This window comes from Lampetra fluviatilis, chromosome 20 (genome assembly GCF_964198595.1).
Source record: "Lampetra fluviatilis chromosome 20, kcLamFluv1.1, whole genome shotgun sequence".
NCBI lineage: Eukaryota > Metazoa > Chordata > Hyperoartia > Petromyzontiformes > Petromyzontidae > Lampetra > Lampetra fluviatilis.
In genome coordinates this window covers 10,076,662-10,103,156 of record NC_136294.1, presented here as the reverse complement: position 1 = coordinate 10,103,156, position 26,495 = coordinate 10,076,662, and the positions used below count along the sequence as shown (strand labels likewise).

At 46.6% G+C, this 26,495-nt stretch overlaps 2 protein-coding genes across 10 annotated transcripts in view; one reads left to right on the top strand and one right to left on the bottom strand.

Moving 5' to 3' along the window:
* The window catches only part of LOC144937950 (SUN domain-containing ossification factor-like), a 79,868-nt gene extending 72,656 nt beyond the window's left edge, over positions 1-7,212 (top strand). For 5 of the 6 annotated variants that reach the window (XM_078865596.1, XM_078865595.1, XM_078865593.1 and 2 more), the window contains 3 exons: positions 752-840; positions 1,388-1,443; positions 2,252-7,212. In XM_078865596.1, the coding sequence (XP_078721722.1) occupies positions 752-840; positions 1,388-1,443; positions 2,252-2,830 (724 nt within the window). In that variant the 3' untranslated portion in view covers positions 2,831-7,212. Of the gene's footprint in view, positions 1-751; positions 841-1,387; positions 1,444-2,022; positions 2,085-2,251 lie in introns of all 6 variants that reach the window. The other variant, XM_078865597.1, reaches the window with a different exon arrangement.
* An 18,192-nt stretch (positions 7,213-25,404) lies between these two features.
* Positions 25,405-26,495, bottom strand: part of MAPKAP1 (MAPK associated protein 1) — a 123,377-nt gene continuing 122,286 nt past the window's right edge. For all 4 annotated transcript variants that reach the window (XM_078865588.1, XM_078865590.1, XM_078865589.1 and 1 more), the window contains one exon: positions 25,405-25,774. In XM_078865588.1, the coding sequence (XP_078721714.1) occupies positions 25,619-25,774 (156 nt within the window). In that variant the 3' untranslated portion in view covers positions 25,405-25,618. The remainder of the gene's footprint in view (positions 25,775-26,495) is intronic.

Genomic DNA, 26,495 nt, shown 5'->3' with positions numbered 1-26,495 from the left:
TGGGGAGTTTAGTATCAGGCATGGTTGGCAGTAAAACAGTAGGAATGGAATATACAATTAGGGGGTCTAAAACTCTAACAAACCCGAGCTGCCATAAAACTTAATCCGATGCTGCAAGTGCCAAGGTCTCTGGCCACACACACGCAATTATAGTCGGTGTGCAGACTATGCAAAGGCTTGGGCGAGCGCAGTAGACGTGCATCATTATAATACTTTCACTTTCCCCAGAAAAGTGTTTTTTCCCAGTGGATAGAGTCGTCCCCTGCGAAAGTAATGGAGAATTACCAGCACTAGCTCAGGGCTGTGAACAAAACATGGTCATGATAACCTTTGGACTTTCTGACCCATAAAGACATTTTATTCAGGACGTTTCTTCACAAGATGTTTGGTCAAGTCCTTTAACGAGTGTTGAGCGTGCGGAAGGGAAAACCAATCACACATTTGTGGGGGTAACACTCCAATATGCATATGTACAAGTCTGCAGCCCATTCGCCGTATTACGCTTGGTTTACAGTCCTTATCGGCCAGCAGGTCGCGTATGCGTATATCACAAACGCGTTCGGTGTGACCCGACAACAGTGCTGGATTAGAGACATCCGCTGTCCTGCCGGGCCAGTGGCGTCGATATGACCTGCCACTTCGTAACACACAACAATAAAAAACCACGAGTCGTAATTCCATCTCGTCGCCACGTTGCGCGTGGTGTTGGCTGCGTGCGCTCACGCGGTGCGCTCCCGTGCCGCCCCCGCAGGTGCCTCATGACCTGCGGCAGCACCAAGCTTCCGTTCCACCCCAACGGCGTCACCCGCTCCAGGTCGTTGCAGCTCACGAGGTCGCCAGGTGAGGCCGTGCGGGTCGCTGCCGCTTGGCGACATGCCGCTTGGTTTGTTTTCGACTTGCTGTGGTTGGATTCCCACGTCTAATTGATGTGCTCTGCAAAGGGAATTTGTTGTTCCGTCGGTTGACTTATGCTTAAGTCCTCAAGAGATGTATCGCACCGAGTAAGTGATGAAGGTGATTACTTTATGCAGTCAGGGAACCAGAATGTGACCGTAAGCACGATACACTTGACATCCTGTTTTAATCACAAATTGCTGTCAAATGAAGTCAAACCCAGAATTTTCATGGCTTCAGTTCCGTGTCCCTGACACATGATGCATCATGGGATCCCCAAGTCACCTGACCAGCTCCACTGTCTTAATGAAAATTTTATTTATTTATTTATGTAGTTGTTGACTTTAGCCTGTTCAGACTTACATTCACCGTGCACCGGCTTGGGGGGGCTGCATCCTACAGGCATCGTCAAGCAGCGTCAAGCAGCCGCGTGCTTTAGTTACCGGAGATGTGCGAGCGTCGCCGCTAACGCCAGCCTTGTCCTGTCTCGCAGTGCTCAATGACCTGTACATCGTGGAGCCGCTGCAGTTTCTTCAGGACCATAAAAAGGTAAGGTGGCACCCTGCATTGCCTTTCATGTCCACACAAAGCAGTTCACCTAAATATAAAAAAACAATGCACTTAATTTGTACTGACCTAATCAGAGGTTTGCAAGCTAATGGGGGAGTTGGGCAAATTATCTTTTCTTGACTGCTCATATGCACGAGTAGAAATTCCACCTCCGATTAGCACGGTTGGCTACGTACGGTGTGAAAGAAGGACCACATACATACGTACATACATGTGGAAAAGTCGTTTCATAGGACAACCACTGCTGACTTTTCACAAAGTTGGAGGCTAGTTTTATTGATTCCAGAGGGAGGTTGGGCTAAGTCAATCCCCAGCTAGGGTTTGAACAGCTTTAACGTTGCTGGTACGTAACAAATGTCAGCCACTATTGTCTTCCCAGAAAGTGGCACTACTTTTTATGGCTTTGAAAGAACAATGTGCAAAGTTGATCCCTGACTGAGATTTGAACTTGTAAACCTTTGGATTGTAATTCACATTTCCTAACCCAACGCTTCACTTGGCCATACACGCTTGTACATCAGTTGTATGTATGATTAACTTCTTTCGCACCATATGTAGCCAACCGTGCTAATCGGAGGTGCGGGGGAAGGACAACACACTAAACACAAAAAGCAGTTACCGTAAGCATATAAAAATGTACAACTTATTTGTACGATTCAACTCGCCGCGCCTCTATTTGTGTGTTGCATTTATTAATTGTCACACAACGTGCAGTATCTAGCCTCGAGCACTGATTGATTTTTTTTATTCACAAATATTGCTTTTGATGTCGTCTCCCCCCTTGCAGAGGAAAAGAGCCAAGCCATGCAAAACGGAAAAGTCGGACGCGCCCAGCGTCGATCCCGAAGACCGGGCATTATTGGACAAGGGCAGCCACCACAAGCTGAACGGTGCACTCGTGCCTAACGGTGTGTCGAACGCCGGCATGTCGGGTGCCGGTGAGTCGAGCGCAGGCGTTCTCTTCAGCAGCTCTGGCGGGCGTCCCCCGTCGCTCGCGGGGCACGAACCACGACTGTCGCAACCGCCGGGCTCCGCGTGCGGCGGCTCCTCCTCCTGCACCTCCTCTTCCTCCTCCGCCTCCTCTTCCGCCTGCGCGCAGATGGTGAAGCTAGCGGTGAACGGGCGGCCTCGCGGCGGCGGCGGCGAGGAGCGGGGAGTGCCCAGGAGGAAGCGATCGCGGGCGTGCTGCGCCGCGGGCAGCGGTGGCGGTGCGAGGGAGCACGGCGTGCTCGTCAGCAGCCTGCTGCGTCGCCGCTCGGGCTCTTTACCGAGCCTGCGCGCCAGCGGTGACTGCGTGCGGAAGCCGCCTCCGAGAAAGTTCCCCGTGGAGACGGTGGGCGTCGTGACAGTACCCATGCGCTCGTGACCGCATGACCGCGGAGGAGGATGGGCGAAGGGGGGGCGGGCAGGGTGCTGGAAGCGTTCAAAAGCGAAAGGAATGTTTTTCGAAATGAACCAATGAAGCCAATGCGTTGCGCTGATGGTTTTCTGGGTGCGGGCGGATGGCGTTGGCGCTGGGAGACGCAGCGGGTAACGTTGTTAAGTGCCGCAGTGTCGCAGGATCCCAAGTTCATGGAGTCAATTACCGTGGCGTCCCGTTACCAAAACAAAAGAACAATGGTCTAACCCTACAAATGAGCTGAAATAGGTTTTGCTGTGCTGTTGCGAGCACACCAATATTATTAACGCTACGAGACTCGACACTTATTCAGCTCGCCCTCACATCTCTTCTTGGAAGTGACTGAAACAGTGAAGAATGGGAAGCTGTGCCCACCTCCATACATTTACGGTGAGTTGGGGGTTGACTGAAATTTACAATGCAGACCACGCATGATGGGGCACTACGGTAACAACAATTGCGTCAGCGAGACTCTGTCTTTGATGGTCTTCGTCGTGTGGTGGAGGCGACGCTGTGACACTCGTAAGTATTTGCCAAGAATAATACTGATCTATGCTAAGCTCCAATTTCAATGAAGGTTCTTGAAGCACAGAGCTTTACCGGAAGATTTTACAACACTCAAGCTTGTTTGCCTTGCAACCTTTCAATCGAAGAGAGAGGCTTTCAGCCCAACTACTCATTGTGACTGATCCTAAATGAGGCAGGAGCCAACAAGTATTTAATTGTACTCTTATTTCAGCCACGCAGCCTTGAGCGCTGTAAATCTGGCTTTCGAGGTACAGAGTGGACTGCATCGAGTGTGTAGTTTGGGTTGCTGAGCCATGCCTACCAGTTGTGAAGCGTCCAGAGACGGCAGCCCTGCACTGTCATTCGTAAGCACGAGCAAACTCGCCTTCTCTAGAAAACTGAAGAGGTCTATAAAGTCGTGCAGTGCCATCCAATACTTTATCCCCAGGGTGACACGTACCGTATTTTTACGCAGGAATGTAATCCCAATAGACAGTGCTCGACGTTGATGTTCGACGTTGTACTGCATCGCCGCTGTTTACAGTCGCGTCACTGCGCCACGGATGCTCCGACACCGGACCTCTGACGCGCAGGGAAAGGGGCGACGTTTGTGACCGGAAGCTCGTGCAGATCTTCAACTGTGAACCACGTCTGGGGTCCGTCTCCTTTCACGACGACCTTTGCACCCCCCCCCCCATCGCGCCTCTCACTCGTGATGCTTGAATGGAGCCCTCGCCAGGCCCACCCCAATGTGTGGCACCACCGCGGACGTGGAAAGGGAAGGTGTTGCGCATCCTTCGTGAAGAATGTCATAAGGCCCGGCACCAAAACGCGTTTCTTACGAACTCTTAACCTGATTGCTCCTGCCACAGTTGAAAGTGCTTTTCTCCACTGTCTTTTTGCATTCGTTAGTCTAGGCTTCCTGCGCTGAGCCATGGACTGTTCATCAACAAGACTGTTTGGACGCACGGCTGTGAGCCGAGTTGGTTACATTGAACTTTTGTTAGTGGCGGTAGGGCAAAGTGTCAGTACTGTACTGATTTTTGTTCATATACAGTCTCTCTCATGGACTTTTTTTTACGAAGCTGCACCAACTCTAAACGCCGTGGGTCATTGAGGAAGGTGATGACAGCGGTGATATTTAGGCTCGTATGTTCTTAGTCGGGGTGGTGATATTTTACTTGGGAGGATCTTCGACCGATGGACGTGATACCCCCATCTCCGCGAGTTGTGCAACACCCCCCTCCACCCCCCCCCTCAAGGCTGCATCAGTTTCACTTGTAGAGGTCTATACAAGGGTACGAATGTGGAATCCGATGATGCCATACAATAGTAATAAGCGTAACTGTCCATCGCAGATAGGGAACAATACTACCGTTGCCTTTTGAGCAGTGTTTTGTCAGCCAGGCTTTAGAAATGTGACTTATTGCTGCCCGTCAAGAGATCCGTACACGCAACACACTTTTATATACTTGGGTGGGTTTTTTTTTTACTTACATGAGGGGCATACGATACTTAGTTTCTTATGCAAAGTGCAATCGAGCGAAGCGGGGATTAAAAGGATAAAACATTATCTGCAACCGAGTTGCTGTAAGGCATAGGTTTGAGAAACTAAGGCTTTATTACAGTGTTTTAATTTAGCGTGTGCATGTGTGTGTGTGCACGGACGATAGCGTACTTCAGTTGTTGAGCCGGCCATCTGGTTTTATTTTTGTGAAGTTACATTTATGAAAGAATGCTTAAGAAATGTCTGCTTGACTTTTTATCTTTCCTCTTATTTTCTCCTCACTAAAATTCTGCGTTGTACTCTTCACCGCTGAAGTGAGAGGCGATCGTCGGTGAAAAGGAGGTTGTGGGGGAACCACGTGGAGAGAGAGAGCAAGTTAAGTGTCTGGGTGGGGGTTAGGGTTGAGGATAGAGTTTGGGATAAAGCTGAGATCAGGATATGGTTGGCCAGTTTGGGTCACCCCTGTAACTCGTGCCAAACATGGGCTTTTTACATTGCATCTCCCTTTCGCATTTGGTATTGACAGTGCCCATTCTTTGCATTATTTTTTTACGTCCGTAAACAAATGGGATTGCATGGGTGTAGAGCATGGGAGTCACAGACGTAACGAGGGACAGGGTGACATCCTCTTGTGCTACAGCTCGAACGGCACAAACCCCCTGCAACTCTGCATCGTCCTCCATTTCTTCTCCCGGGTAACAATCTGAAGCGGTAATTATTGTCGATACTAATGTCACTCGCAAAAAAGCCAAGTTTCGAGGGACTGTTGTAATGAGCTGTTGTGTGATGTTTCAGACGTGTAACTGAAGCACTTACTCCAATCTAGTCTCGTGAAGAGGGAGCAACACTTTCGGCATTTTAAACACTCAAGAGGTGGAAACAAACCCAACCCATTGAACAGAGCAATTGATGCAAGGGGTTTAAATGGATAGATTAAGGCCGTGTTAAATTGCCTGACGTCTAAACAGCATTGGCTTTGTCTGGAGCGTCAATTTTCATGCTTGATGAGTTTCTCGGTTGTACACTTTAGGTCCACACGACGCAGTGTACATAATGCAGCAAACACACACACACTTGGGTTCTTATTTATGTATTTATTGTTTAATGCAAACTCTCCGCGGACAACTAGTTGGTTCAGCCAGTACTGCTATGACCCAAAAAGGCACCCAGATAGGTTTTAATTAAACCGGGTGGACAAATCCCTTTTAAATGCTCCTCCTCGCCCATCAAGAATGGTGAAAGCCATCTTTGGAACAAACTGGAATGTGATTGCAGTAATTTAATGCAACCCAATCTGCTTTTGTGTGTCCAATGCAACTGGAAACCCCAAAGTGAAAGTCGTGGCTCCTCTGAACTGTAACTACAAACCCCCACCACTCCTCAGTCCTGTAAGAAGTGCATGCAGTCTTTTTTGTAGGAGACTAACACAATGAATAATGTTATTTTATTTATCCTTAAATGCAACATTCTTCCCATTTCATACTTACCTTGTTCCTTATCAGTTATATTTTCCAACCAGTTTTGTAACGTGGTGTCGTTCTATTTAATTCATACTCACTTCTGGTAACACCTCTCCTGGAACCAGCACTACAGAGCCACGTGTCACCGTGTCTCGTGTACATTCAACACAAATCTCTCCCACTTTTGGTTAGGGGGTGGGTTAATTTATTTTTTTACGATGGACATTTCACGTTTACGTTTGTAACTTCGTTGTAGGAGTTGTTGGTGTGACCCATTGGGAAAAATAAAACAATCGAGCCATCTGTGTTGCGTGGCTTCACCTCTTGGCATTCTCTTTAAGATTCTGCGCAGAGGAAAGAATGGCCATTGCACTTGAAACTGCCTGGTGTGCGCACGTGGATTTGTAGTCCGGAAGAGAATTTATGTAGGCCTTCTGTGGTTTCTCGACCTGGAAGTTTTGACCGCCCGTGTCACGTACGTTTGTGCGTTTTGCACTTGCAGCCCTCCCTTGAAATCCAAGCGTTTGTCTTGCAGCGAAGTGTCAGCAAGTTCATCACGAAGCTGTAATCTGTGGCAAGGCACAGGTGCATTACATTACTGTCGGCGCCTGACGCTGCGTCAAACGAAACAACCGAGGACTGAATGTATTTTACTTAACGCGCACACAATTAGACACATTTGCTCGACGAGGATTTTTTTTTTAAATGTCGAGAGATCCTGGACCGCAACACAAATGTGCCATTGTTTTAGGAGATACTGTGAATTGTTCCCCGCGTGATGATACCTTCTGGTGTGATGTACACGACTTCCCTTATTTTAAAGAAAAAATGTTCATGTGTTTTTGGTCATTTTGTGAGTGGGAAGCGATGATTAAATAAACACAAGTTTTAATCAGCGCGCCTGCTCTTCCTGTTATTGTGGGTTGATGGTTTCGAGGGATGCCCTCATCACAATCCCAACATGTTGATTTTCATGTTGTGGAATGTGAACCCCCTTTTCGGGATGTGTCCCCAATACGAAAAAAAAATCGGACCTCGATCTGAAATTTTGGATGATCTGAAATTTTGTTTGTTTTTGGTTGGTCCGAAAACATGACATCACTTCTGCAATTTTTCCGCCAAATGTGGTACCATGTGACACGTCACTTTTGTTTGCATACATACATTTGTAGGCAATGTTAATAATTCCAAAGCCCGAAAACAATCTGATTGTCAAATATAATAAAAAAGATTCTGTGCTACTTATCTCGAGAGTGTAAAATGTATTTAGTGTTAATAGAAATGAGCTGCAACTTTAATGAATTGTTTAACAAAAATTATTCATTTCAATGTCACTTTTGTCACAATAAACTTTAGAATGTGCCGTTACACAGCCATTGTCAGTGTTAAGTGACGAAATAAGCCACGTATGAGGTCATTGTGCGAAAGTCCCAAAGCCGGGTCCATGAACCCACGTGCTGTTCTGCCATTTGGCGGTGGGTTTGGTCATTTCATAAATCTGTGATCCATCAACCTTTATAGTTTGTCCTTTATCTCCAAAGTGTGTGCGATAGGTGGACGTATGCACATTTAAAATATCTCAACATCTAAATGTTATGACATAGGAAGCGTTTTTTGTCTTCATCAAAGAAATTTGAAGTTTCGTAATCAAATTAATTTAAGACGGTGCATTTTAAAATTAACTTGATCCTCTTAAGTTTGCATTATACTTTTTTTACACGCAGCATATATGAATGTATTATTATGAATCCACCGATACTCGATATACGAAGCTATTTCTAACCAGCAGGGGACACTGTTAGACCGTTTCTTTGCCCAGCCTGGATTGGCTTCACAGCACGAGATAACAACGAAAACTGGCACGGGCACAGCCAATTCAGTTTCATTTATTAGGTACTAGCTTTACTACCCAGCTTCGCCCGGGACTTGGATCCACCACGCCCGGCCGCCTTTGTCTCCCCAGTGGCAATGTTCACACACCACAGTAGTTTCTCGTTTGAGGCCGAGTCGACCTAGGGGAGACCCAGGAGCGGTTTAAATAATCGTCACCGGTGGTGGCCGTGAGCGGGAATCGAACTCGGTGGCCGGGTTCGTAGCGCGGCGCGCTGACCACTACACTACAATTCGTCACGCTTCCACATGCGCGGGTCACATGACAGATGTGACGTCACAGCTCACTTGGCGTGCAAAAATAATATGCATTATTGAGCTCCCCCCCCCCCCAAAAAGTGTATTTTTTTTTTATTTTGGCATGGTGTCCAGTCTGGAAAGTACCCACATAGCAAATTTCAAGTTTGTTGCATGTCGGGAAGTACGCTAAATATTTTGAACAGACACATTCACAACTTTGCCTTTTATATATATGGAGATAACCCTGTGAGCCATGCGGCTCTTGACTCGGTTGCAACCGCAACAAAACAAGAACAAGAAACATCTTAAAGTGACTACACGCATGGCTCACAGGGTTATACCAAGCAAATGAAAATCCACCATTCCACTTCATGAAAGAAGCCGGGTGGGGTGGCTCACGCCTCTACTGCAGCTATGTGAAAGCAAGTGGTTCGTCGATCACAGATTTGTGAAACGGCCAAACTTTCCGGGCTGTAAAAGGCAGCACAGCAAGCGGGTTCTCGTGCTGCAGCTGTCTCTCAGTCCGCGTGTCCGTGCGAGAGTCGCGGCGGCAGCGTGTGGAGTCGTGGCCGTCCACAGCTCTCCCTGGCGACAGACTCTAGCACTACTACACTCTACACTACACTATACACTACTACACTATACACTACACTATACTCTACTACACTATACACTACTACACTATACACTACACACTATACACTACACTATACACTACTACACTACTATACACTACACTATACACTACTATACACTACACTATACACTACTACACTATACTCTACTACACTATACACTACTACACTATACACTACTACACTATACACTACTATACACTACACTATATACTACTATACTTTACTACACTATACACTTCTACACTATACACTACTATGCTCTACTACACTATACACTACTATACACTACTACACTATACACTAATACACTATACACTACTATACTATACACTACTACACTATACACGATGCACTACTATACGCTATACACTACTATGCACTACACTATACACTCCACTAATATACACTATACACAACTAAACTGCACCACTAATATACACTATACTCTGCTATAAACTGCACTATACACTACTATACAGTACACTAATATACACTATATACTACTATACACCATTATAAATTACACTACACTAATATACACTATACACTACTATATACTATACACTACTATATACTATACACTGCTATATATTATAAACTACACTATACACTACTATATACTATACACTACTATATACTATAATCTATACTATACACTACTATATACTATGCACTACACTATACACCATTATAAACTACACTATACACTACTATACACTACTATACACTACACTATACACTACTATACACTACACTATACACCATTATAAACTACACTATACACTACACTATACACTACACTATACACTACTAAACACAGACTCTAGCTCTTCCTGTGTAATTCCCAGGCGTTCCCAGGCCAGCCGAGCGACATCGCCCCGCCAGCAGCAGCGTGTCCTGGCCCGACCCCTGGGGTCTGAGTGTGAGAATACAAATGGAAGGTTATTTTAGGCAAAACCATTTTTAAAATGCCCTGCAAAGCCGATGGCAGTGCAACGAATAGACTGCGGATCCAAGTACTTCCACTGGATCCCAATCCAATCCCGGATCAGTTTCAAGACCTCGCTCACCATCTTCACCTATCCCCCTTGTCCACACCTCCTCTCTTTCCTCTCATCATAACTCTTCTCTCCTCCACGCACTCTCATACCTCCCCCCTCTCTGGACATCTGTAAAAAAAGAGCTTCATAGCTCATCGGATTCCTGCTGTATAAATAAATGCGATTCTGATTCTCGTCTCCCATCTAAATCTCCGCTCCAGCATCCAAGGCTTTTTTTCTGTGGAAGCACCCCACCCCAGTAAAACGTTCGCTCAGCTGATGGGCGTTCTCTCATTCTCCTCCTCTTGCTGCTCGTCTTGTCTGGAACTCCCATCTGTCCGTGCTGTTTATTCCCTGCCTGTTTCTCCAAAATAAACGTTTCCACTTTCTCTGCACGGCATCTTGGGATGCGGTCTCAGATGCTCAATCAAAGGTGTCTCGCGCTGTATATGTGTTGCGTTTTCTGCGTAATCCTCCCGTACGTTTTCTCTTTTTCCACCTTGTACCACAGGTTCCGTCTATACGCAAGCATCCCATCGCTTCTCATAGCCTTGAGTCGGCCCTCAATTCTGCTCGGACGCAGGAGAACTTGTGACATCTGAACCCTTTCTCTCAGGCATAAACCAAGGACCGGATATTTCACTTGCATGAACCGCTGGAGGTGCTAACCTTCGATTATCACGGTTGGCTACGTACGGCGCGAAAGAAGTTCTATATGCATACAACTGATGCAACTAGCATGTATGGCCGATAACAGTAAACAATTCCACGAAGCGTTAATGTCCAATGGCTCACCCACGTGATTCATATTCATTGCTCAGAAACAAAGGGGCCGTCCATAAATTACGTCACGCGATTTTTGACCCCCTCCCCCCTCGTCACACGACGTCACAAAAAGTCAGACCACCCCCTCAAATATGACGTCACAAGCTCTGCCCCCCCCCCCCCCAAAAATCGCTTTAAACTATTGTCATTGTAGTGCGTATTTAATGTGGCGCTGCACTCTGATGTTGTAGGAGAAAACATTTATTAAAAAGTCTATTTAAGTAAGTAGAACGTGTTGTCTATATTTATTTAAAGTTGCGCATTTTGATGTGACGTCACATTTCTCAAACCCCCCCCCCCCCTCGTCACACATCGTCACAAATGTCTAACCCCCCCCCCCTAGGTGCGTGACGTCATTTATGGACGGCCCCAAAGCTATCCCACTCAACGACAGAGCTTGATGAAACGGGCGTGAACACGGGCTCGAAAAAAGTGACGTGCTGATGTTGGTCCAGGAGGATGTGGCACTGAGTGGCCTTTCCGATGACTGGCACCAATTTGTATCAAGATCTGCCTCTGTGTAGGAGGCTGATGAAGGATGCTATTTGGGTAGTTTGGAGGCAGTCGCACTCCAACATCGCCCGTGATGCTCATGCGGAGGAGTGACTCGTGGGTGGTGGGTTGGGAGCGCACATGGAACACATAGGTCTCCTGAGCACGACCTTAAACGCAATCGGGGTACCCCTCCATCCACTGTGCCTGATAAGACGTAAACGAAAATCAATGTTTCTTGATGATCCTGCATCAATTGACTCCACCACAGTCAACTCGCTCACCGCCGGCCAACCACCTCGTTATCGCTCTTCTGACGCTGCTGCAATGTTGACCGTGAACTTTACTCATCGATTCATCAACGTTGAGGACGCTTGTATTAGCAGACTGTTTCGTCTCGTCCATGTTGCGTTCATCAACCAACACGCTGCAGGTCACGAGCGAGGATCCATATCTACACACACGGGTAATGGTGCTCTGCTGGTAGGGTGTGGTCCAATCACGTGAGAGTATTGGCAATATCCACGTGGTCGACGTCGTCCGTGGGCCTGGTGATATTCACGCCGTGGCTTTGGCTGTGGTCTTGCTGGTAGTCCTGGTGGTGGTTCTCGCCCTGGTGGTTATAGCGGTGGACCTAATGGTTATAGTGGTAGGCCTGGTGGTGTTAGTTCTGGTGGTAGGTGGTCCTAGTGGCAGTCCTAGTGGTGGTAGTTCTGGTGGTAGGTGGTCCTAGTGGTAGGCCTGGTGGTGGTGGTTCTAGTGTTGGTGGTAGTTCTGGTGGTGGTGGTTCTGGCAAGGCGCGGGGTTTTTCTCCGTCTCGTTACCAGCCGGCGTCTCGGCCGGAATCGAACCAGAAGCTGGCGACGAACCGGATGGATTCCGCCCTCGCGTTGTCATCCTCTCCTGATCCTTCGTCGAGATTCGATTACAGCGGCCAAAACCAATCTGAATCTCAAATGAGTAATCGATCCGGCCAGGCGACATCGACCACTTTAGCGGAACCCAGATACGTCTTGATTTGAAGCTTTCGTGACTGCAGGAATCCCATACTCGCTGGCTCTTTCGGTAAAGTCACGTCGGTAGAAAAAATAATAAAAGAAACACGACGTTTCGGTCGTCTTCAGGTGAGAAATACATCGTCGGCTCTTCCTCGTCGGTCCATTATTTGAAGTAACAACGGTAGTTTTTATTGTTAATTCGTCTTATTATAATAATTTTTTCGTCTCATTAAATATGAATCTGTGTGAATTAACATTGAGCCACTCGAATCGCGGCACCCTCTCGGTGTCGTTAAGGGGCCGTTCATAAATGACGTCACGCATCTAGGGGAGGGGGGTTAGACATTTGTGACGATGTGTGACGAGGGGGGGGGTTGAGAAATGTGACGTCACATCGAAATGCGCAACTTTAAATAAATATAGACAACACGTTCTACTTACTTAAATACTTTTTAATAAATGTTTTATCCTACAACATCAGAGTGCAGCGCCACATTAAGTACGCACTACAATGACAATAGTTTAAAGCGATTTGAAGCATGTTTTATTTTGGGGGGGGTAGACCTTTGTGACGTCATATTGGAGGGGGGGTCTGACTTTTTGTGACGCCGTGTGACCGGGGGGGGGGGGGGGGTCAAAAATCGTAAAAAATCGCGTTACGTCATTTATGGACGGTCCCTAATAAGTCACTCCCGCCTGAAGTCTTCCGCATTCTCTTGGCCGTTACAATATACAGAGTTCACCCCTGTGGGTTTCTTATTTTCCTTTGAGCGGACATTTAACATAAAAAATACGTCATTTAACCGTAGTTGCAATCGTGATTTTGGAACCTTTGTTGGTTCAGACGAATATATTCTTGGGAAAGCAAGGTTAACTTCAGTTTTCATAATTTGTATTTTTTGACTTAAAAAACAATAAACACGCTTTTTCTGGCAACATCGCCGGAAAATGATGTGGACACAAGTCGTGGATCTTGCAACGTGTAAATATTTGACGATGTTTACAATTTTTGTGCAGGACTAACCGCTTTCAATAACATAGACATTGAAAATGTGCATATATCTGTGTGCTTAATACCTGTACAGCATCGCCCTTTTACACATTGGCTTAAAATTATTTTTCCCCTACGAAATGTTAACTCTATTGCTCGCGACACCGCCTGTTATTTAAGAGATAGCTTCATAATCTCTCACATTTACATTTACGTACAAATTCCTTTTCTAGCTCCTCCCACTTACCAGTGGGTTGAGCCCACCAAAATCCGATATAAACTCTTGTTGCAGCAGCTCTTTCTCCGATGTCAGCGGTTCTCCTGCTGTATCTGTTCCACTCGATGACCGGTCGCTTGTGTTGCGATCGAAACGTCGTGCTTTAGTTTATTTTAATTTCTATCTACGTGACTTTACCGAAAGAACCAAAGAGTATGGATCCCTGTAGTCACGAAAACTTCTAGATAGCTTCCCTTAAATTTTGACTTAAAACTTTCGTGACTGCAGGAATTCATATTATTTGGTTCTTTGGGTAAAGTCACGTAGATAGAAAAACAATCATTAAAACAAAGTAAAAAATATATAATTAATAATAAAATAATACTATAGCCTGGTTCTTAATCGGAGTGAGTGTACTGGCAGTCTAACCTAATAACCAGGCTACAGTCTACATTATAGACTGCCAGTACACTCACTCCGATTAAGAACCAAGCTACAGTATTATTTATATATTTTTTTTATTCACTGTTTTTATTGTTATTTTTCTATCTACGTGACTTTACCGAAAAAACCATAGAATATAGCTTCCCTTACTAATAAAATGACCCCAAGCCTAACGACTATTTTAAAATAATCAACGGGTCTCCGATTGGAAGAAAGAGGCTTTCTACAGCGACTTGTCGGGTGTGCAGACTTTTAAAGGGATTGGCGAGCAAGTGGGTTGAACGGGAAAACGGAAAGGCTCCGTTAAAGTGAACGGACAGGGATTGGATAGAGGTAAAGACAAGAATGTTCGAGAAGAGGGGCTGCGGGAGATATAAGGGGAGAGCACGAGAAGTGGGGGAGACTCGGAGGATGAAGAGACAAGCAGGAAGACAAGAACGAAGCCTCGTGGAAGTCGTTAGCAGGGTTCCGTATTGTGTAAATCTTTAATGAAAGTGGCTCTTCTTTTAACTTGTCGTCGGAGTCGTGACATTAATACTACATCCGTGACTTTGCCACAGCTAGGATAGCAAAACTTGGTTTGAATAAATTATGTAGTTAACGATTTACGTTTGATGAATTTACCTTGAGCATTTGTTAACTTCACAGGGGGTAGGGTCAATAAATGAAACACGTTTGATGACTTCGTAAATGTGTTTGTTTTTCTGCGATTCGTACAATATTTAGGCACTTGCCTCCCTGTTAGACTTAGGCCCCATGGTGACCTATCAAGTCTGGAGCTAGGCTGCACTTTTACATAATCGAGATTGACAAACTCATCTACTCTTATATAAGCGCACAACTTTGTCTGTGATGAACGCTGCACTGTCGTTTTCATGCAGGGGGCGCTGCAAACCTACGCGCCCCCTGCATGAACGACGGAGGCGCAGGGACAGACGTTCGATTACGTTGGAATCGATCTGCTGATGGCGGTCTTCTCGCACGGCCAGCAGCTCTACGTCGCTTTATCTCGATCCCGCAATCCCAAACAGGTGAAAGTCCGCATCGAACCGAACCCCCAGAAAGGCCATCTACTTAACGACAAGAGAAAATTCACACGAAATGTCGTTTTCAATGAAGTCTTCCAGATGTAAAATGATAGAAGCTTTTAATGAAGAAATACAATTATCTAATTCAAAACATAATACAATTCAAAGACGTTTAATTTTAAAACTTCAAAACGGAGCATCGGGTGCTTGCGTGAATGCGTCGTTCATGTGCAATTTTTTTGTGACTTTCCTGGCCGAAGTCTGAAGATGGTTGAGGGGCACCACAGGCACCCCCGAACAACCCCGAGTTATTGAGCCAAGAATGTTTGTGTGTAACGCGCGTGACGTCACTAATTAATATTCATGAGCGTGTGGATTTTTCCACTCAAGCAGACCGGGCGGAAATTATTTTCGCAAATTCGCTTTCAGTTTGACGTTTCTTTATTGAAAGTGAATCTAATAAATAATTCTACGCAGCAACAAAGTGGATTTGGTGTCTTTATTTCTACAGAACTTGAGACAAAAGGTAAGTCTGATGATACTTCTACATTATGCTAAAATATACATTTCTCGGTGATTTTCCAGATACTGTATCGAATTACAATTTATTTCCAACCCAGCGACCGAAAGCAGAAGATAATAAAGTATCAGAGCAGTGAATTTAAACATTGAAGGTCAATTATATACAGTGCTGCAGTGACATGAATTGAGGTGTTTTATGATTTCGTTTTTTGCCAGATTCACTGCCATTAATACAGTGCTACAGTGAAACGCAGTGAAGGGTTTGATGACATACCTTTGTGCAAGATTCACTGCCATTAAATTTACACACGATACAATTATACTCTTGCTCAACTTTTTCGTAAATATTACAGCTTCCATCCTAGGACGTGCAAACAAGCTGGTTTATTTAGAACGGCTTCTTCTTCTCGTGTAGTTTGTCGTCCTTCACCTGCACCTCCCGACTATCGCGGTTAGCTCTGCCGTGGCACGGAAGAAGAGGAAGAGGTGGCATTGCGCGTGTTTTTGTGCACGGTGTGAGATTCCCGTTCACGACCACCAACTTCCAGTGACGATCGTCTGAACCGGTCCTGGGCCTCGCCCTAGGTCGACTCAGCCTCAAATGAGTACCTGGGCTTGGTGTGTAAACATCGCCACCGGGGGAGACAAAGGCGGCCGTGCGTGGTGCCGGCCACCCACCCACCCTCGTGTGCCGTGCCGACCTTCATAGGTGCTGCTACTCGCCAACAGCACTTGCCCCAACAGCTCTGTTAAGGCTCTACTGGGGGATCGTTTTCTTTGGTCTGCGGGAATCCGCTGCCTGTCCCCGCATCGGCCCATGCGGGCCTTGGGACAATTCACGGCAAAGGCGAAAACCACCGCGACGGCGAAGGTCGTCCTCGATATTGAGAGATCCTTGGGCGAGTTGGCAACAGCGGGAGCACAGGCGCTGCGATCCACGAGTTCAAACGATTCACTTGGCGATGCGTTGGCAAACGGGTCCCCGCGCTAACACACAAAAAAACTCATCCGCTTTAAGTGGCCTTAAAATACAAAAAAATATATAATCCGTGACGTTTCGGGCAATGGCCCTTCTTCATAGGACACACCAGTCTTCTGGTGATTATGCCACCAGCACTGTATGTGTGTGGCGTGTGTGTGCTGTTTGGGGTGTGTGGCGTGTGTGTGGTGTGGCGTGTGTGGCGTGTGATGTGTGTGTGTGGTGTGTGTGTAACTGGAGGGGCTGCACCCTCCCGCCCAGTCTCGGTGCTGAACTCTGGTGTGGAGGCCACGTGCTGCGTACTGGTCTCATCGCTGCCGCTGCTCGCTCAATCGGCATGGGGGGGGGGAACTCCTAACGATTTTTCATTTGAAACTCACCACCATCACCACCCTTCAGCTACCGCTTCTCACCTGACGATATCTCACCACTCACTATTCAGAATGCAAACAAAGCCATACTCTGATAATATATGCATTCATCTTCTTGGTTCTTTCGGTAAAGTCACGTAGAATGGAAATAATAAAATAATAAAAATAAAACGTAATAAAATTGTAAAATAATATATTTTTGTATTATTTTTTTATTTGCATTCTACGTGACTTTACCGAAAGAACCAAGAAGATGAATCCCTGCAGTTACGAAAGCTTTAAGTCGAAATATATGCATTGTCTTTGAAACCGATTGGGTCACACCAGAGACAGCTAAAGAAAGATGTCTCTGGTGGGGACCAGTCAGCTTCAAAGACAACGCATATGCTATCAGAGTACGTTTTTTGTTTGCATTCTGACCACAAGTATTGTGGTTAATGCAGACATGATTCCTTGTAAAAGGGTTCAGTTTGTTGTTTTAACATCTTAACACCTGTTTTGTTGCCAGAAAAAAAGTGGAAAATCTATTCTCACCTCACTACTCCTCACCCACTACACCTCACGATTTCCTCTACTCTGGTTAGCCCCACATTTTACCTGTACAATGAATTGAGCCAGAACACCGAAGACAACGTGATTTTCGCAGATGCTTCGGAAATCTGGGACAGGCTCTCAGACCGGGACTGCCCTGGGTCAACCAGAACGTTTGGGAGCTTCACAAGGAGACCTTCCAACTAACAGTTTTTTTTCTTTTACCAGGTAAGGCCCAGAGCTATACAGTTCTTCTTCTTGGTTCTTTCGGTAAAGTCACGTAGAAGGGAAGTAATAAAATAATAAAAAACATAAGAATTATTTTATTATGTTTTATTTTTATTATTTTATTACTTCCCTTCTACGTGACTTTACCGAAAGAACCAAGAAGATGAATCCCTGCAGTCACGAAAGCTTTAAATCGAAATATACAGTTCTTTTTGAGAAGCGACTTGGCCACAAATGATAGATCACCGAATGGCCTATTACATGGAAATGTATATCAGCCAAATATTCTAAAGGCACGTTTCTAAATGTGGAGGTAAAAACCGGAGGACCCGGAGAAAAAACCACGGGACCACGGGGAGAACATGCCAAGTCCAAATATACCGCAGCAGGCGTCAGGGTCGGCAACGAACCCACGACCACCTGCATACCAGGCGAGGGAGTTAACATCTCACCACCGCGGCGTCCTTCACTTTTGAGTAACCGGAGCAGGCTTCACTCTTGGGTTCGTTCGGTAAAGTCACGTAGAAAGAAATTAAATAATAGAATACGCCGTTTCGATTGCAACACAAGCAACCATCATTGCTAATTTGAGCAATCTTTGAAAGAACGAAATCAACCAGGTGGGGTGTTGACTGTTGTGTTGGCCGACTGTGTTGTATTGCATTATATTTCCAAGTTTACTATGTTTGTTCTAATTAATTTGTACCTGATAAGGGTTGCTTGTGTTGCAATCGAAACGTCGTATTCTATTATTATTTAATTTCTTTCTACGTGACTTTACCGAACGAACCAAAGAGTAATTCCTGTAGTCACGAAAGCTTCGAATCTAGTTAGAGCAGGCTTCCTCCACATCACTAACGCAGACCCCATCACGCGTCCATTGGTCACGAGTAGACATTCAAATCCGTTGCGCGTGAACAGGCTTCCGTCACCCATGCCGCATGAACGACGGCCCTTGCAAGCGAGGGGGGGGAGGGCCGCTTGGGCGGGTGAACAGAGATCAGGGAGCAACGCGGCCGTGGTCACCCGTGACACTCGAACAGCGCTGGGACGGTCTTCTCCAGACAATGGCCTCAAGTGCCGGGCACGGGGGTGTCGTGAGGTGAGGGCGCTTAAAGAGGGCCAAGGTGGTCACGCATTCATTTCACACGACGAGCAACAAAAATGAGGAGAGGAGGGGGGGGGGGCTTCCACCCCCCCCGCCCGCCACCCCCAACCTGCGATCCGAGACACTTTCACTTTATTACAATAACAACAATGCGACGCAAGTGATGCAGCACATTCTGGTTGGAGCGACGCCTTCCTCCGAGCGCGTGGGCGTGAAATGCGAGGGCCCCCCCACCCCAGCCCCCCCACCCCGTTTCGGACGACGCCGCCGCTACGACGGGGGGGGGGGGGGGGGGCTCGTGTCTGTGCCCTCGAGGGCACAAAAAGAGCTCCTCCTCACCGGAGAAAACCCAAGCGACGCGATGTTTTATTTCTCTGCGCCATCGCGATGTGGAGAGGGTGGAGGGTGGGGGCTTTTTTTCTCCTTCCGTTTGAGAAGGGCGACAAACAAGATACATCGCCAGGGCGATGGGGTGACTCGAGTTCCACTCTTACAGGGGGGTTCAGCACAAAACAAGAGGTAGTGCCCTGCCAAAAGGATCTACCCATACATCCGAGGAGAGCCAGTGGGTAGAACATTGACAGTATATATTAAAAAAAATTACCGTTGAGCGACATTAACGTAAAAAAAGACAGCCCAGAAGACGCAGACTTTGACAAACAACGAGTGAGGAATGGAACTCTCCCTCTCTGTTAAATATTTCATTGTTGTTGTAAATTTGCAGTTTGTAAATTTGTTGCGTAGCGCCGTGCCAGAGCCATCAACTCGCAAACAGGAGGCCGCGTCATTTTAAATCAATGTAAAGGGGTCAAACTTGGCCCATCTCCCCCCCCCAGCGCCGGGGTAAATAAAACAAGTACCACTTTGTGGAAAGTCAACCAGTGGTTGTCCTATGGCTCCTGCCATAAATTTCAACTGTCAGGGCCACCGACGAAGATGGGCAAAGCTCTATTTGCTCATTTGCGCACGGAAACGCTTGGACATGACGAGGAGTTTGACGTTTTGTGGTGTTGCCCCACTGACCAAAAGGCGAGTAGTGTGAGAAATATCGCACAACGCAAAATGTTGCCAAATTAAATATTGGCATATTAAAATATCAATCAAATCGTGAACAAAACTCCCGACGAAACTTAATTTTTTTACTAAAAATTTCACGTGGCTTCTTTTAGTTTTTACACGAAAAACAAAACCGCTAATTGCGCGCGTGTGCGCACGATTGAGCAATATCAAACACAGTTTGACAAGTGGCCTGTGTACATCATGCCCGCATTGTTAGAATGCTACCCGGGAATGAAAAGGGAGGAGGGTGGGGGGGGCATTCATAACCCGCATCAGTGAACAGGCCCCGACTTTCCCATGTTACCGTTAAAAAGAAGGTTGAATGAAGCTCATTCAAACAAAAACACAAAGCGTTTGACCACCACGTGCTCGTTAGCGAGACAAAAACAAAATGTTCAGCTGCCAAGCGCACCTGCCTTTTTTTTCCCACCCCCACATCGTTTACGGTTGACAAGACAAAGTCTTTTGTGTGATACTTTGCACAAAAAAAAGGGGAGAGGCAAATTGCAGCACACGTCTTTATAATACATTAACGCCGATGTCTTTCTTCTGTGACTGTACACACAGCTTCCCGATTGCCCACAACCCAGAGGCCGGGCGCATTCGACAGACATACCGATCCGGGCGGGCGGGCGGGCGGGCGGGGGGAAGAGATACGAAACATTTGACTGGTGCGTATGTTACAGAGGACAACCTCAGAAGGGACAATGATGAAAGAAGCACGCAGATGAGAGGCTGTAGTTACGCCAGAGTGCTCCCTAACAGCTATCCCCATCCACTTACAATTGCGCTTTAATATTCACAGTAATCACCCCCTCTGCGGTTCGGTGAGTGTTTGCGCGCGTGGTGGTCGTGGGGGTGGAGCGGCAGTGCAGTGGATCGCTACGCTGCGACACGAACGGCCAACACCCGGTGACGATTCTATAAACCGGTCCTGGGCCTCCCCTAGGTCGACTCAGCCTCAAATGAGTACCTGGTGCGATGTGTGAACATCGCCACTGGGGAGACAAAGGTGTGTGTGGTGTTGGGCCCCCGCGCCCCGCATCCTGCGCCGTGCCGGCCTTCATAGATGCTCTCTAACAGCACTCGGCCCCGAACGTCTGTTAAGGCTATACGGGGGATCTTTGTGTGTGTGGGGGGGGGGGGGGCAGCTGTGGTGTCGTGATTCGTGCACTGCACTACAATCCTGGCCAACCTGGGTTCAATTCCTGGCCACGGTGCACAACACCGTGGCCATGGGTATTTGACACCTGGCCTTCAGCTCTCCTGGCTCAACTCGGCCTTGACAGCATGTAGCTGGTGCAGTGTGTGGTGTCCAATTCAGTACGGGAGGGGTACAACAAAGGGGACGGGATGCGGTACTGACCACACCACCCTTGGATTCATCATCGCCAGCCCTAATAGGTGCTCACTCCCAGCGCCTGCTTCAACAGTCTATTATTGTCATGGTTGACAGTAGTGTATCTTAATAAGGCTTCTCCTATTTATTCTAATGTCCACCACATTTATACCAAAGAGTCGTATATTCTTGATTGTTTGTCTGGGTAAAACACAGTCGTGTTACATTGTGCGTGCGTGTATATACATATAGGTTCTTTATGAATGCACGTGGATATGCGTGCGTGATATACAGTGTTTGGGGGCTTGGGGTGGGGGACTCCAATTAACGATTACTCCAAGATATTAGAAGTAATGCAATGTAATCCCGTATTTGGCGTTTCCAAAAATAACAATCTTCTGATTACTTCGTTACTTAATTAAAATCAACAAGGGGGTTGCTTTCATCTCAGAAATGACAGCACTCTGCTATGGCGCGGGCATTGCAACGCAATCTATATTTGGGAAGCTGGAGTCGTCGCATTAACCCCAAGCTGCCGACACCATCATTTATCACCGCCCGCCCCTGTACATTAAAATTAACAATCAAAAATAATCAACCGGTGCACGTGCTAAGTAACAGTAATGTGATTAGACAATGAAAATGGGAGTATTAATACGGGATTACAAGACCTGCCATTGGTAATGTGATCACTGTAATGCACTGCTTCCCCAACACTGTGTTTTTTGTTTGTTATATGTACAATTTGTAGGCATAGCATCAGTGTTTTTTTCGGCTTTAGTTTGGACCGATCACTTAACTCAAAAGTGGCCACAGCATCATGCCGAGACGGAGCGCCGACCGTTGGTTGCTTTAAACAAAACGAGCAAATGGCGACAAGATTCGGAAAACCCTGCCCTTATTATTTTCGACTGTGACCTCCTGCAGCCCAGACAGCCTCACCTGGATCTAAAATAATAAAAGCGTACACACAATGGATTGGGGTTTTTGTTTGTCTCCTCGTTCCGTTCGCTTGTGAAGTGAAAAGTTAAACCTCTTAGCGCCACAAGCCCCTTTCCCCGTAAACCGGAGGTCCAATTCGTGGAATTCAGACGTTCGATAATATTAACAATAAAAAAAAATCAATGGAGAACGAACACAAGTGGAAGACTGAACTCATCTGAAGGAGCAGCACATTCAGTATAAAATACACACGTTTGTATCAAAAGGTCCTGGCAGTGCAGTGTAACGGGTGGTAGTAGGCATGTTATCGATGAACCGGTTTTGTATAAAGTCAGTCCCGTCTGCTAAACCTTTTGTAAATTATTTTGGTTCGACAATTGAAGGCCATTGAAGAACAGTTCCTTAAAAATGTTGTCGCACAGGGCTTAAATTCGTGTAAGGGCATAAAGGGCAGCTTCTACCGATATTTGGCGGGGAAAGCGACACCCAACTTCTGTTTTTCTTTCTGCCGATTTGGCCGATTTTGCCAAAACCCAGAGTCAGGAAGGGGCAGCAGTTCTTGTCACCACACTGTGATCAAGCACCACATTTTCAAAACTCAAGTCATCGTAGTAATCGGCATGAGAAAGAAAAAAACCTGATTCTTATAAAAAAAATGGTTACAGTCTCTCTTCAAAGTGTGGAGTAGTTTTAAAAATAGTACCGAAAATTTTGTTTCATGGCTAAAGCAAAATGATTAACGTCCATGCGGGGGGGGGGGGGGTCCCTGTTGAACCATTGATGGCCCAATGAGGCGTTCATTACTCGTCTAACTCGGTTGTCCGTGTTAGTATTACTTTACCATTCCTTTAACGCTGAACCACAATTAATCCAAATTAAGTTCTGGACACCGATTATATTGATTGCACGCAATCAATTCTACACATAAAATAACAAGTCAGGTGGCGCTTTCGCTGAGCGTGTGCCTCACGATTGGGTCATACAGTACGTGAAATCCTTGGCCAAGGGGTCCACTCAGCCCATCATCATTCTCGCCAGAGTCAATAAAACAAGTACTGCCTTGTGAGATTGTCGACGGTGCTTGTCCAGTGAATGAAACACTCCCCTGCCAAAGGAATGCAGAATTTCCACCACGAGCTTCCAACAGATAGAGCATTACAAAAACGTAACTCTTGTCTTTATATAATGCCATATACTGTAGATTTTTAATTTCGGCACACCAATTCTGCACACGGGGAAGCAAATTGAGAAAACTTGCACTCTTCTTCCTTGCAATAAGTCGTGTGTGGAATTCCAATAGAATTAAGATTTCGGATTTACAATTCGAATGGGTTTAAATGAGCCTTGGTTTCCAGCATCGGTTTTGCAAAAACAGGACCATAACCATGCCGATGCTCACAAAACAACACGAATCTGGCTGGGACTTTCACAGCCTTGAAACAACATGAACACACCCCCCCACCAACATACATTTACCATCAGCATCCACTCATTAATAGCGTGGGGATAATACTTTAACACATGACAACTTGATTGGTGATTACAAACGGATTCTCAATTTCCACGTCCTCTCATTGGGAATTTCACGATTCAATTTCCAGGCCTCTCATTGGCCATCTCGTTATTCACCCCCATCCAAAAAAATCTAAGTCACAATTTGGGGTCGCAAATTCAGTTCGACGATAATTGCGTGTCTTGTTCAGCACTCCTTTGTATTGGTTCCTCTCATCCGTTCTATCGTCTCACTTTTACAGTCTTGTACACTCCATTAGCCTAAGTGTGACACAAGATTATAATTTGCATACATTGTAAATTACAGATTCTTACAGGGACACATTTTAAACATGGTCAGTGTAAAAATAGATTTCAATGAATTGCTACAATCCCGCTTGTCATCCTAACAATCTGCATTCGCATGCCTAACAAGCCGGTTGCAAAAGGCATAAATCTCCAGCCGCGTTCATGAGAAGCAGAACCAGATTACAAAACAAAGCTGCTCAAATGGTCTTTTATTTTAGGGTTGTATCAATTAATTGATTCAAATCGACCTTTACACTAATGACACGCACGTCAAATCGTGCATATGAAAATCGATCGGTTTCCTATCCACATACGTTGCAATTGCTTCAGTGAAACCCGATGGCCACACTAGATTCTAAATGCATAACAAGACCATAAAAAAATATAGAAAACTACGACCCCAAATCAGAAATTTTCACGTAAATTTGGAGAGGGCATTAACTGCCACGCCATTACGTTTGTTACAGCGTGTGCTGTGGGGAGCGGTGGTGTAGCGGTTGGCGCTACGCTGCACTACGAACCCGGAGACCCGAGTTCGACTGCTGCTCAGTCACCAACACCGGTGACGATTATCTGAACCAGTCCTGGGCCTCTCCTAGGTCGGCTTGGCCTCAAATGAGTACCTGGTGCGGTGTGTAAACATCGCCAATGGGGAGACAAAGGCGGTCGGGCGTGGTGCTGGCCACCAACCCCCTTGTGTGTTGTGTCGCCTTCATAGGTGCTACCCGCTAACAGCACAACGGTATATGGGGGATCTTAATCCTGGATGTATACGGCATTGGAAAATCTGCTGCTATTACGAAAAAGGCCCTTTTTGTGGACGATTGCACGGTGGGGCCCTATTCACAAATAAATACACTGGCAGAACGGCAAATGTGTGGCCGATTTTTCTGTCAATATCAAGTGGAAACGGCCTTTCAGAAAATACACGAATCAAACCCAAGATCTCTGGTGGAAAAAAATACAAAAGTGATTTTTTTTTAATGCTATAGCGATCGAACGCATCACCCACTACTAACCAGTAGGCCTTATGGATCAATGCATCTTAAACAAGACAAACCCTGGGCTGGTTTTGGTATAAAGACTCACCTCAGTCGGGTGTAGCCTGCAAACAGATGCCACTTGGTGGGTGGATATCAAAACCTCTCGCCACGAGATTGTCAAATTTCAACCACTGCCTGAACGGAGTTGATGCCGCCCAATTGCTCGTTTGAGTAGGGAAATGCTTCGACTTCCGACCCGACTTTTGCCGTGACCCAAATTTTTTTTCGGGGTATCCACATAGCTACGATTTCGAGATCCATTTGCTGCACACTTCTTCGCTGCCGGGAAGAAACCCCTGCGCCCCCCCCCCGCCCGCTCGCCCCACCCCAACCTCTCCCAGACCAAACTGCCGCTGCGCAACATTCGGTGGACAATTCGCTTTGACAAAACAAGATGGGGGGGGGGGAGGAAACGGAATTAAAAAACGCGTACAAATTTTTTTTTAGTTTTAAATCGAGACGGAAACCTCGGGCGGCGACGGGCGGATGGCGACGCCACCACGGCGCGCGCCTCCGCTCCCGCCGCTACGACGGCTTCGCTCCGCCGCTGCCGCTGCTACGACGGCTTCGCTCCGCCGCTGCCGCTGCTCCGCTCGCCGGTACTGCGCCGATCCTTGAAGGTGAAGCTCGATCTGCGCGCGAGCTTGCGCTGCTTGGCCGAACGGTACGCGGTCCGCGTGGCGCTGCACCGCGACTCCAGGATGTAGTTGATCTGCGGCGGCGGGAGTTGGAAGGAGAGGGACCGAGGGCGGTGGGGGGGGATCGTCAGGATCGTTTAGGAGAAAACGCACAATGGATGTTCGTGTAAATTTCTTGCACGCCGTACGGAGCCCACCGAGCTATTTGGAGGTGCGGAAGGACAACAAACACAAAAAAATTATTGTTGTGTTTTATAATGTCACCAGCTAAGGCCAACTGAGCTATGTAGCTCTTTTTCAGAAGCAACTTGGCCACAAAATGATAGCCCAAGGAAGTGGCTTATCGCGTGGAAATTTGAGGCAGCCAAATACCCTAAACGCATGGTCGATAAAAAATATGGAGGGGAAAAACAGGAGGACCTGGAGAAAAATCCACGCGACCGCAGGGAGAACGTGCAAACTCCAACTATACAGGCATCGGGGTCGGGATGGAACCCACGGCCTCCTGTATGCCAGGCAAGGTAGTGAATATCTCGCCTTAGATCCTCAACAGACCGTTTGGGGTAAGTGCGATTGTACTGTTGCATTTGTTTTGACTTTAATTTTTCGCTTTGTTTTGCCAATTATATCCCGACTTGTGTCAGTTTCCACCTATGAAGAGTAGGCAACAGAAGGCCGGGACTCCACATGAACAGGGATGGGCGGCCAGCACCATGCCTGGCCGCCTTTGTCTCTCCAATGCTGATGTATACACACCGCAATAGGTTCTCGCATAAGATAAGGTAGCTAAACGAA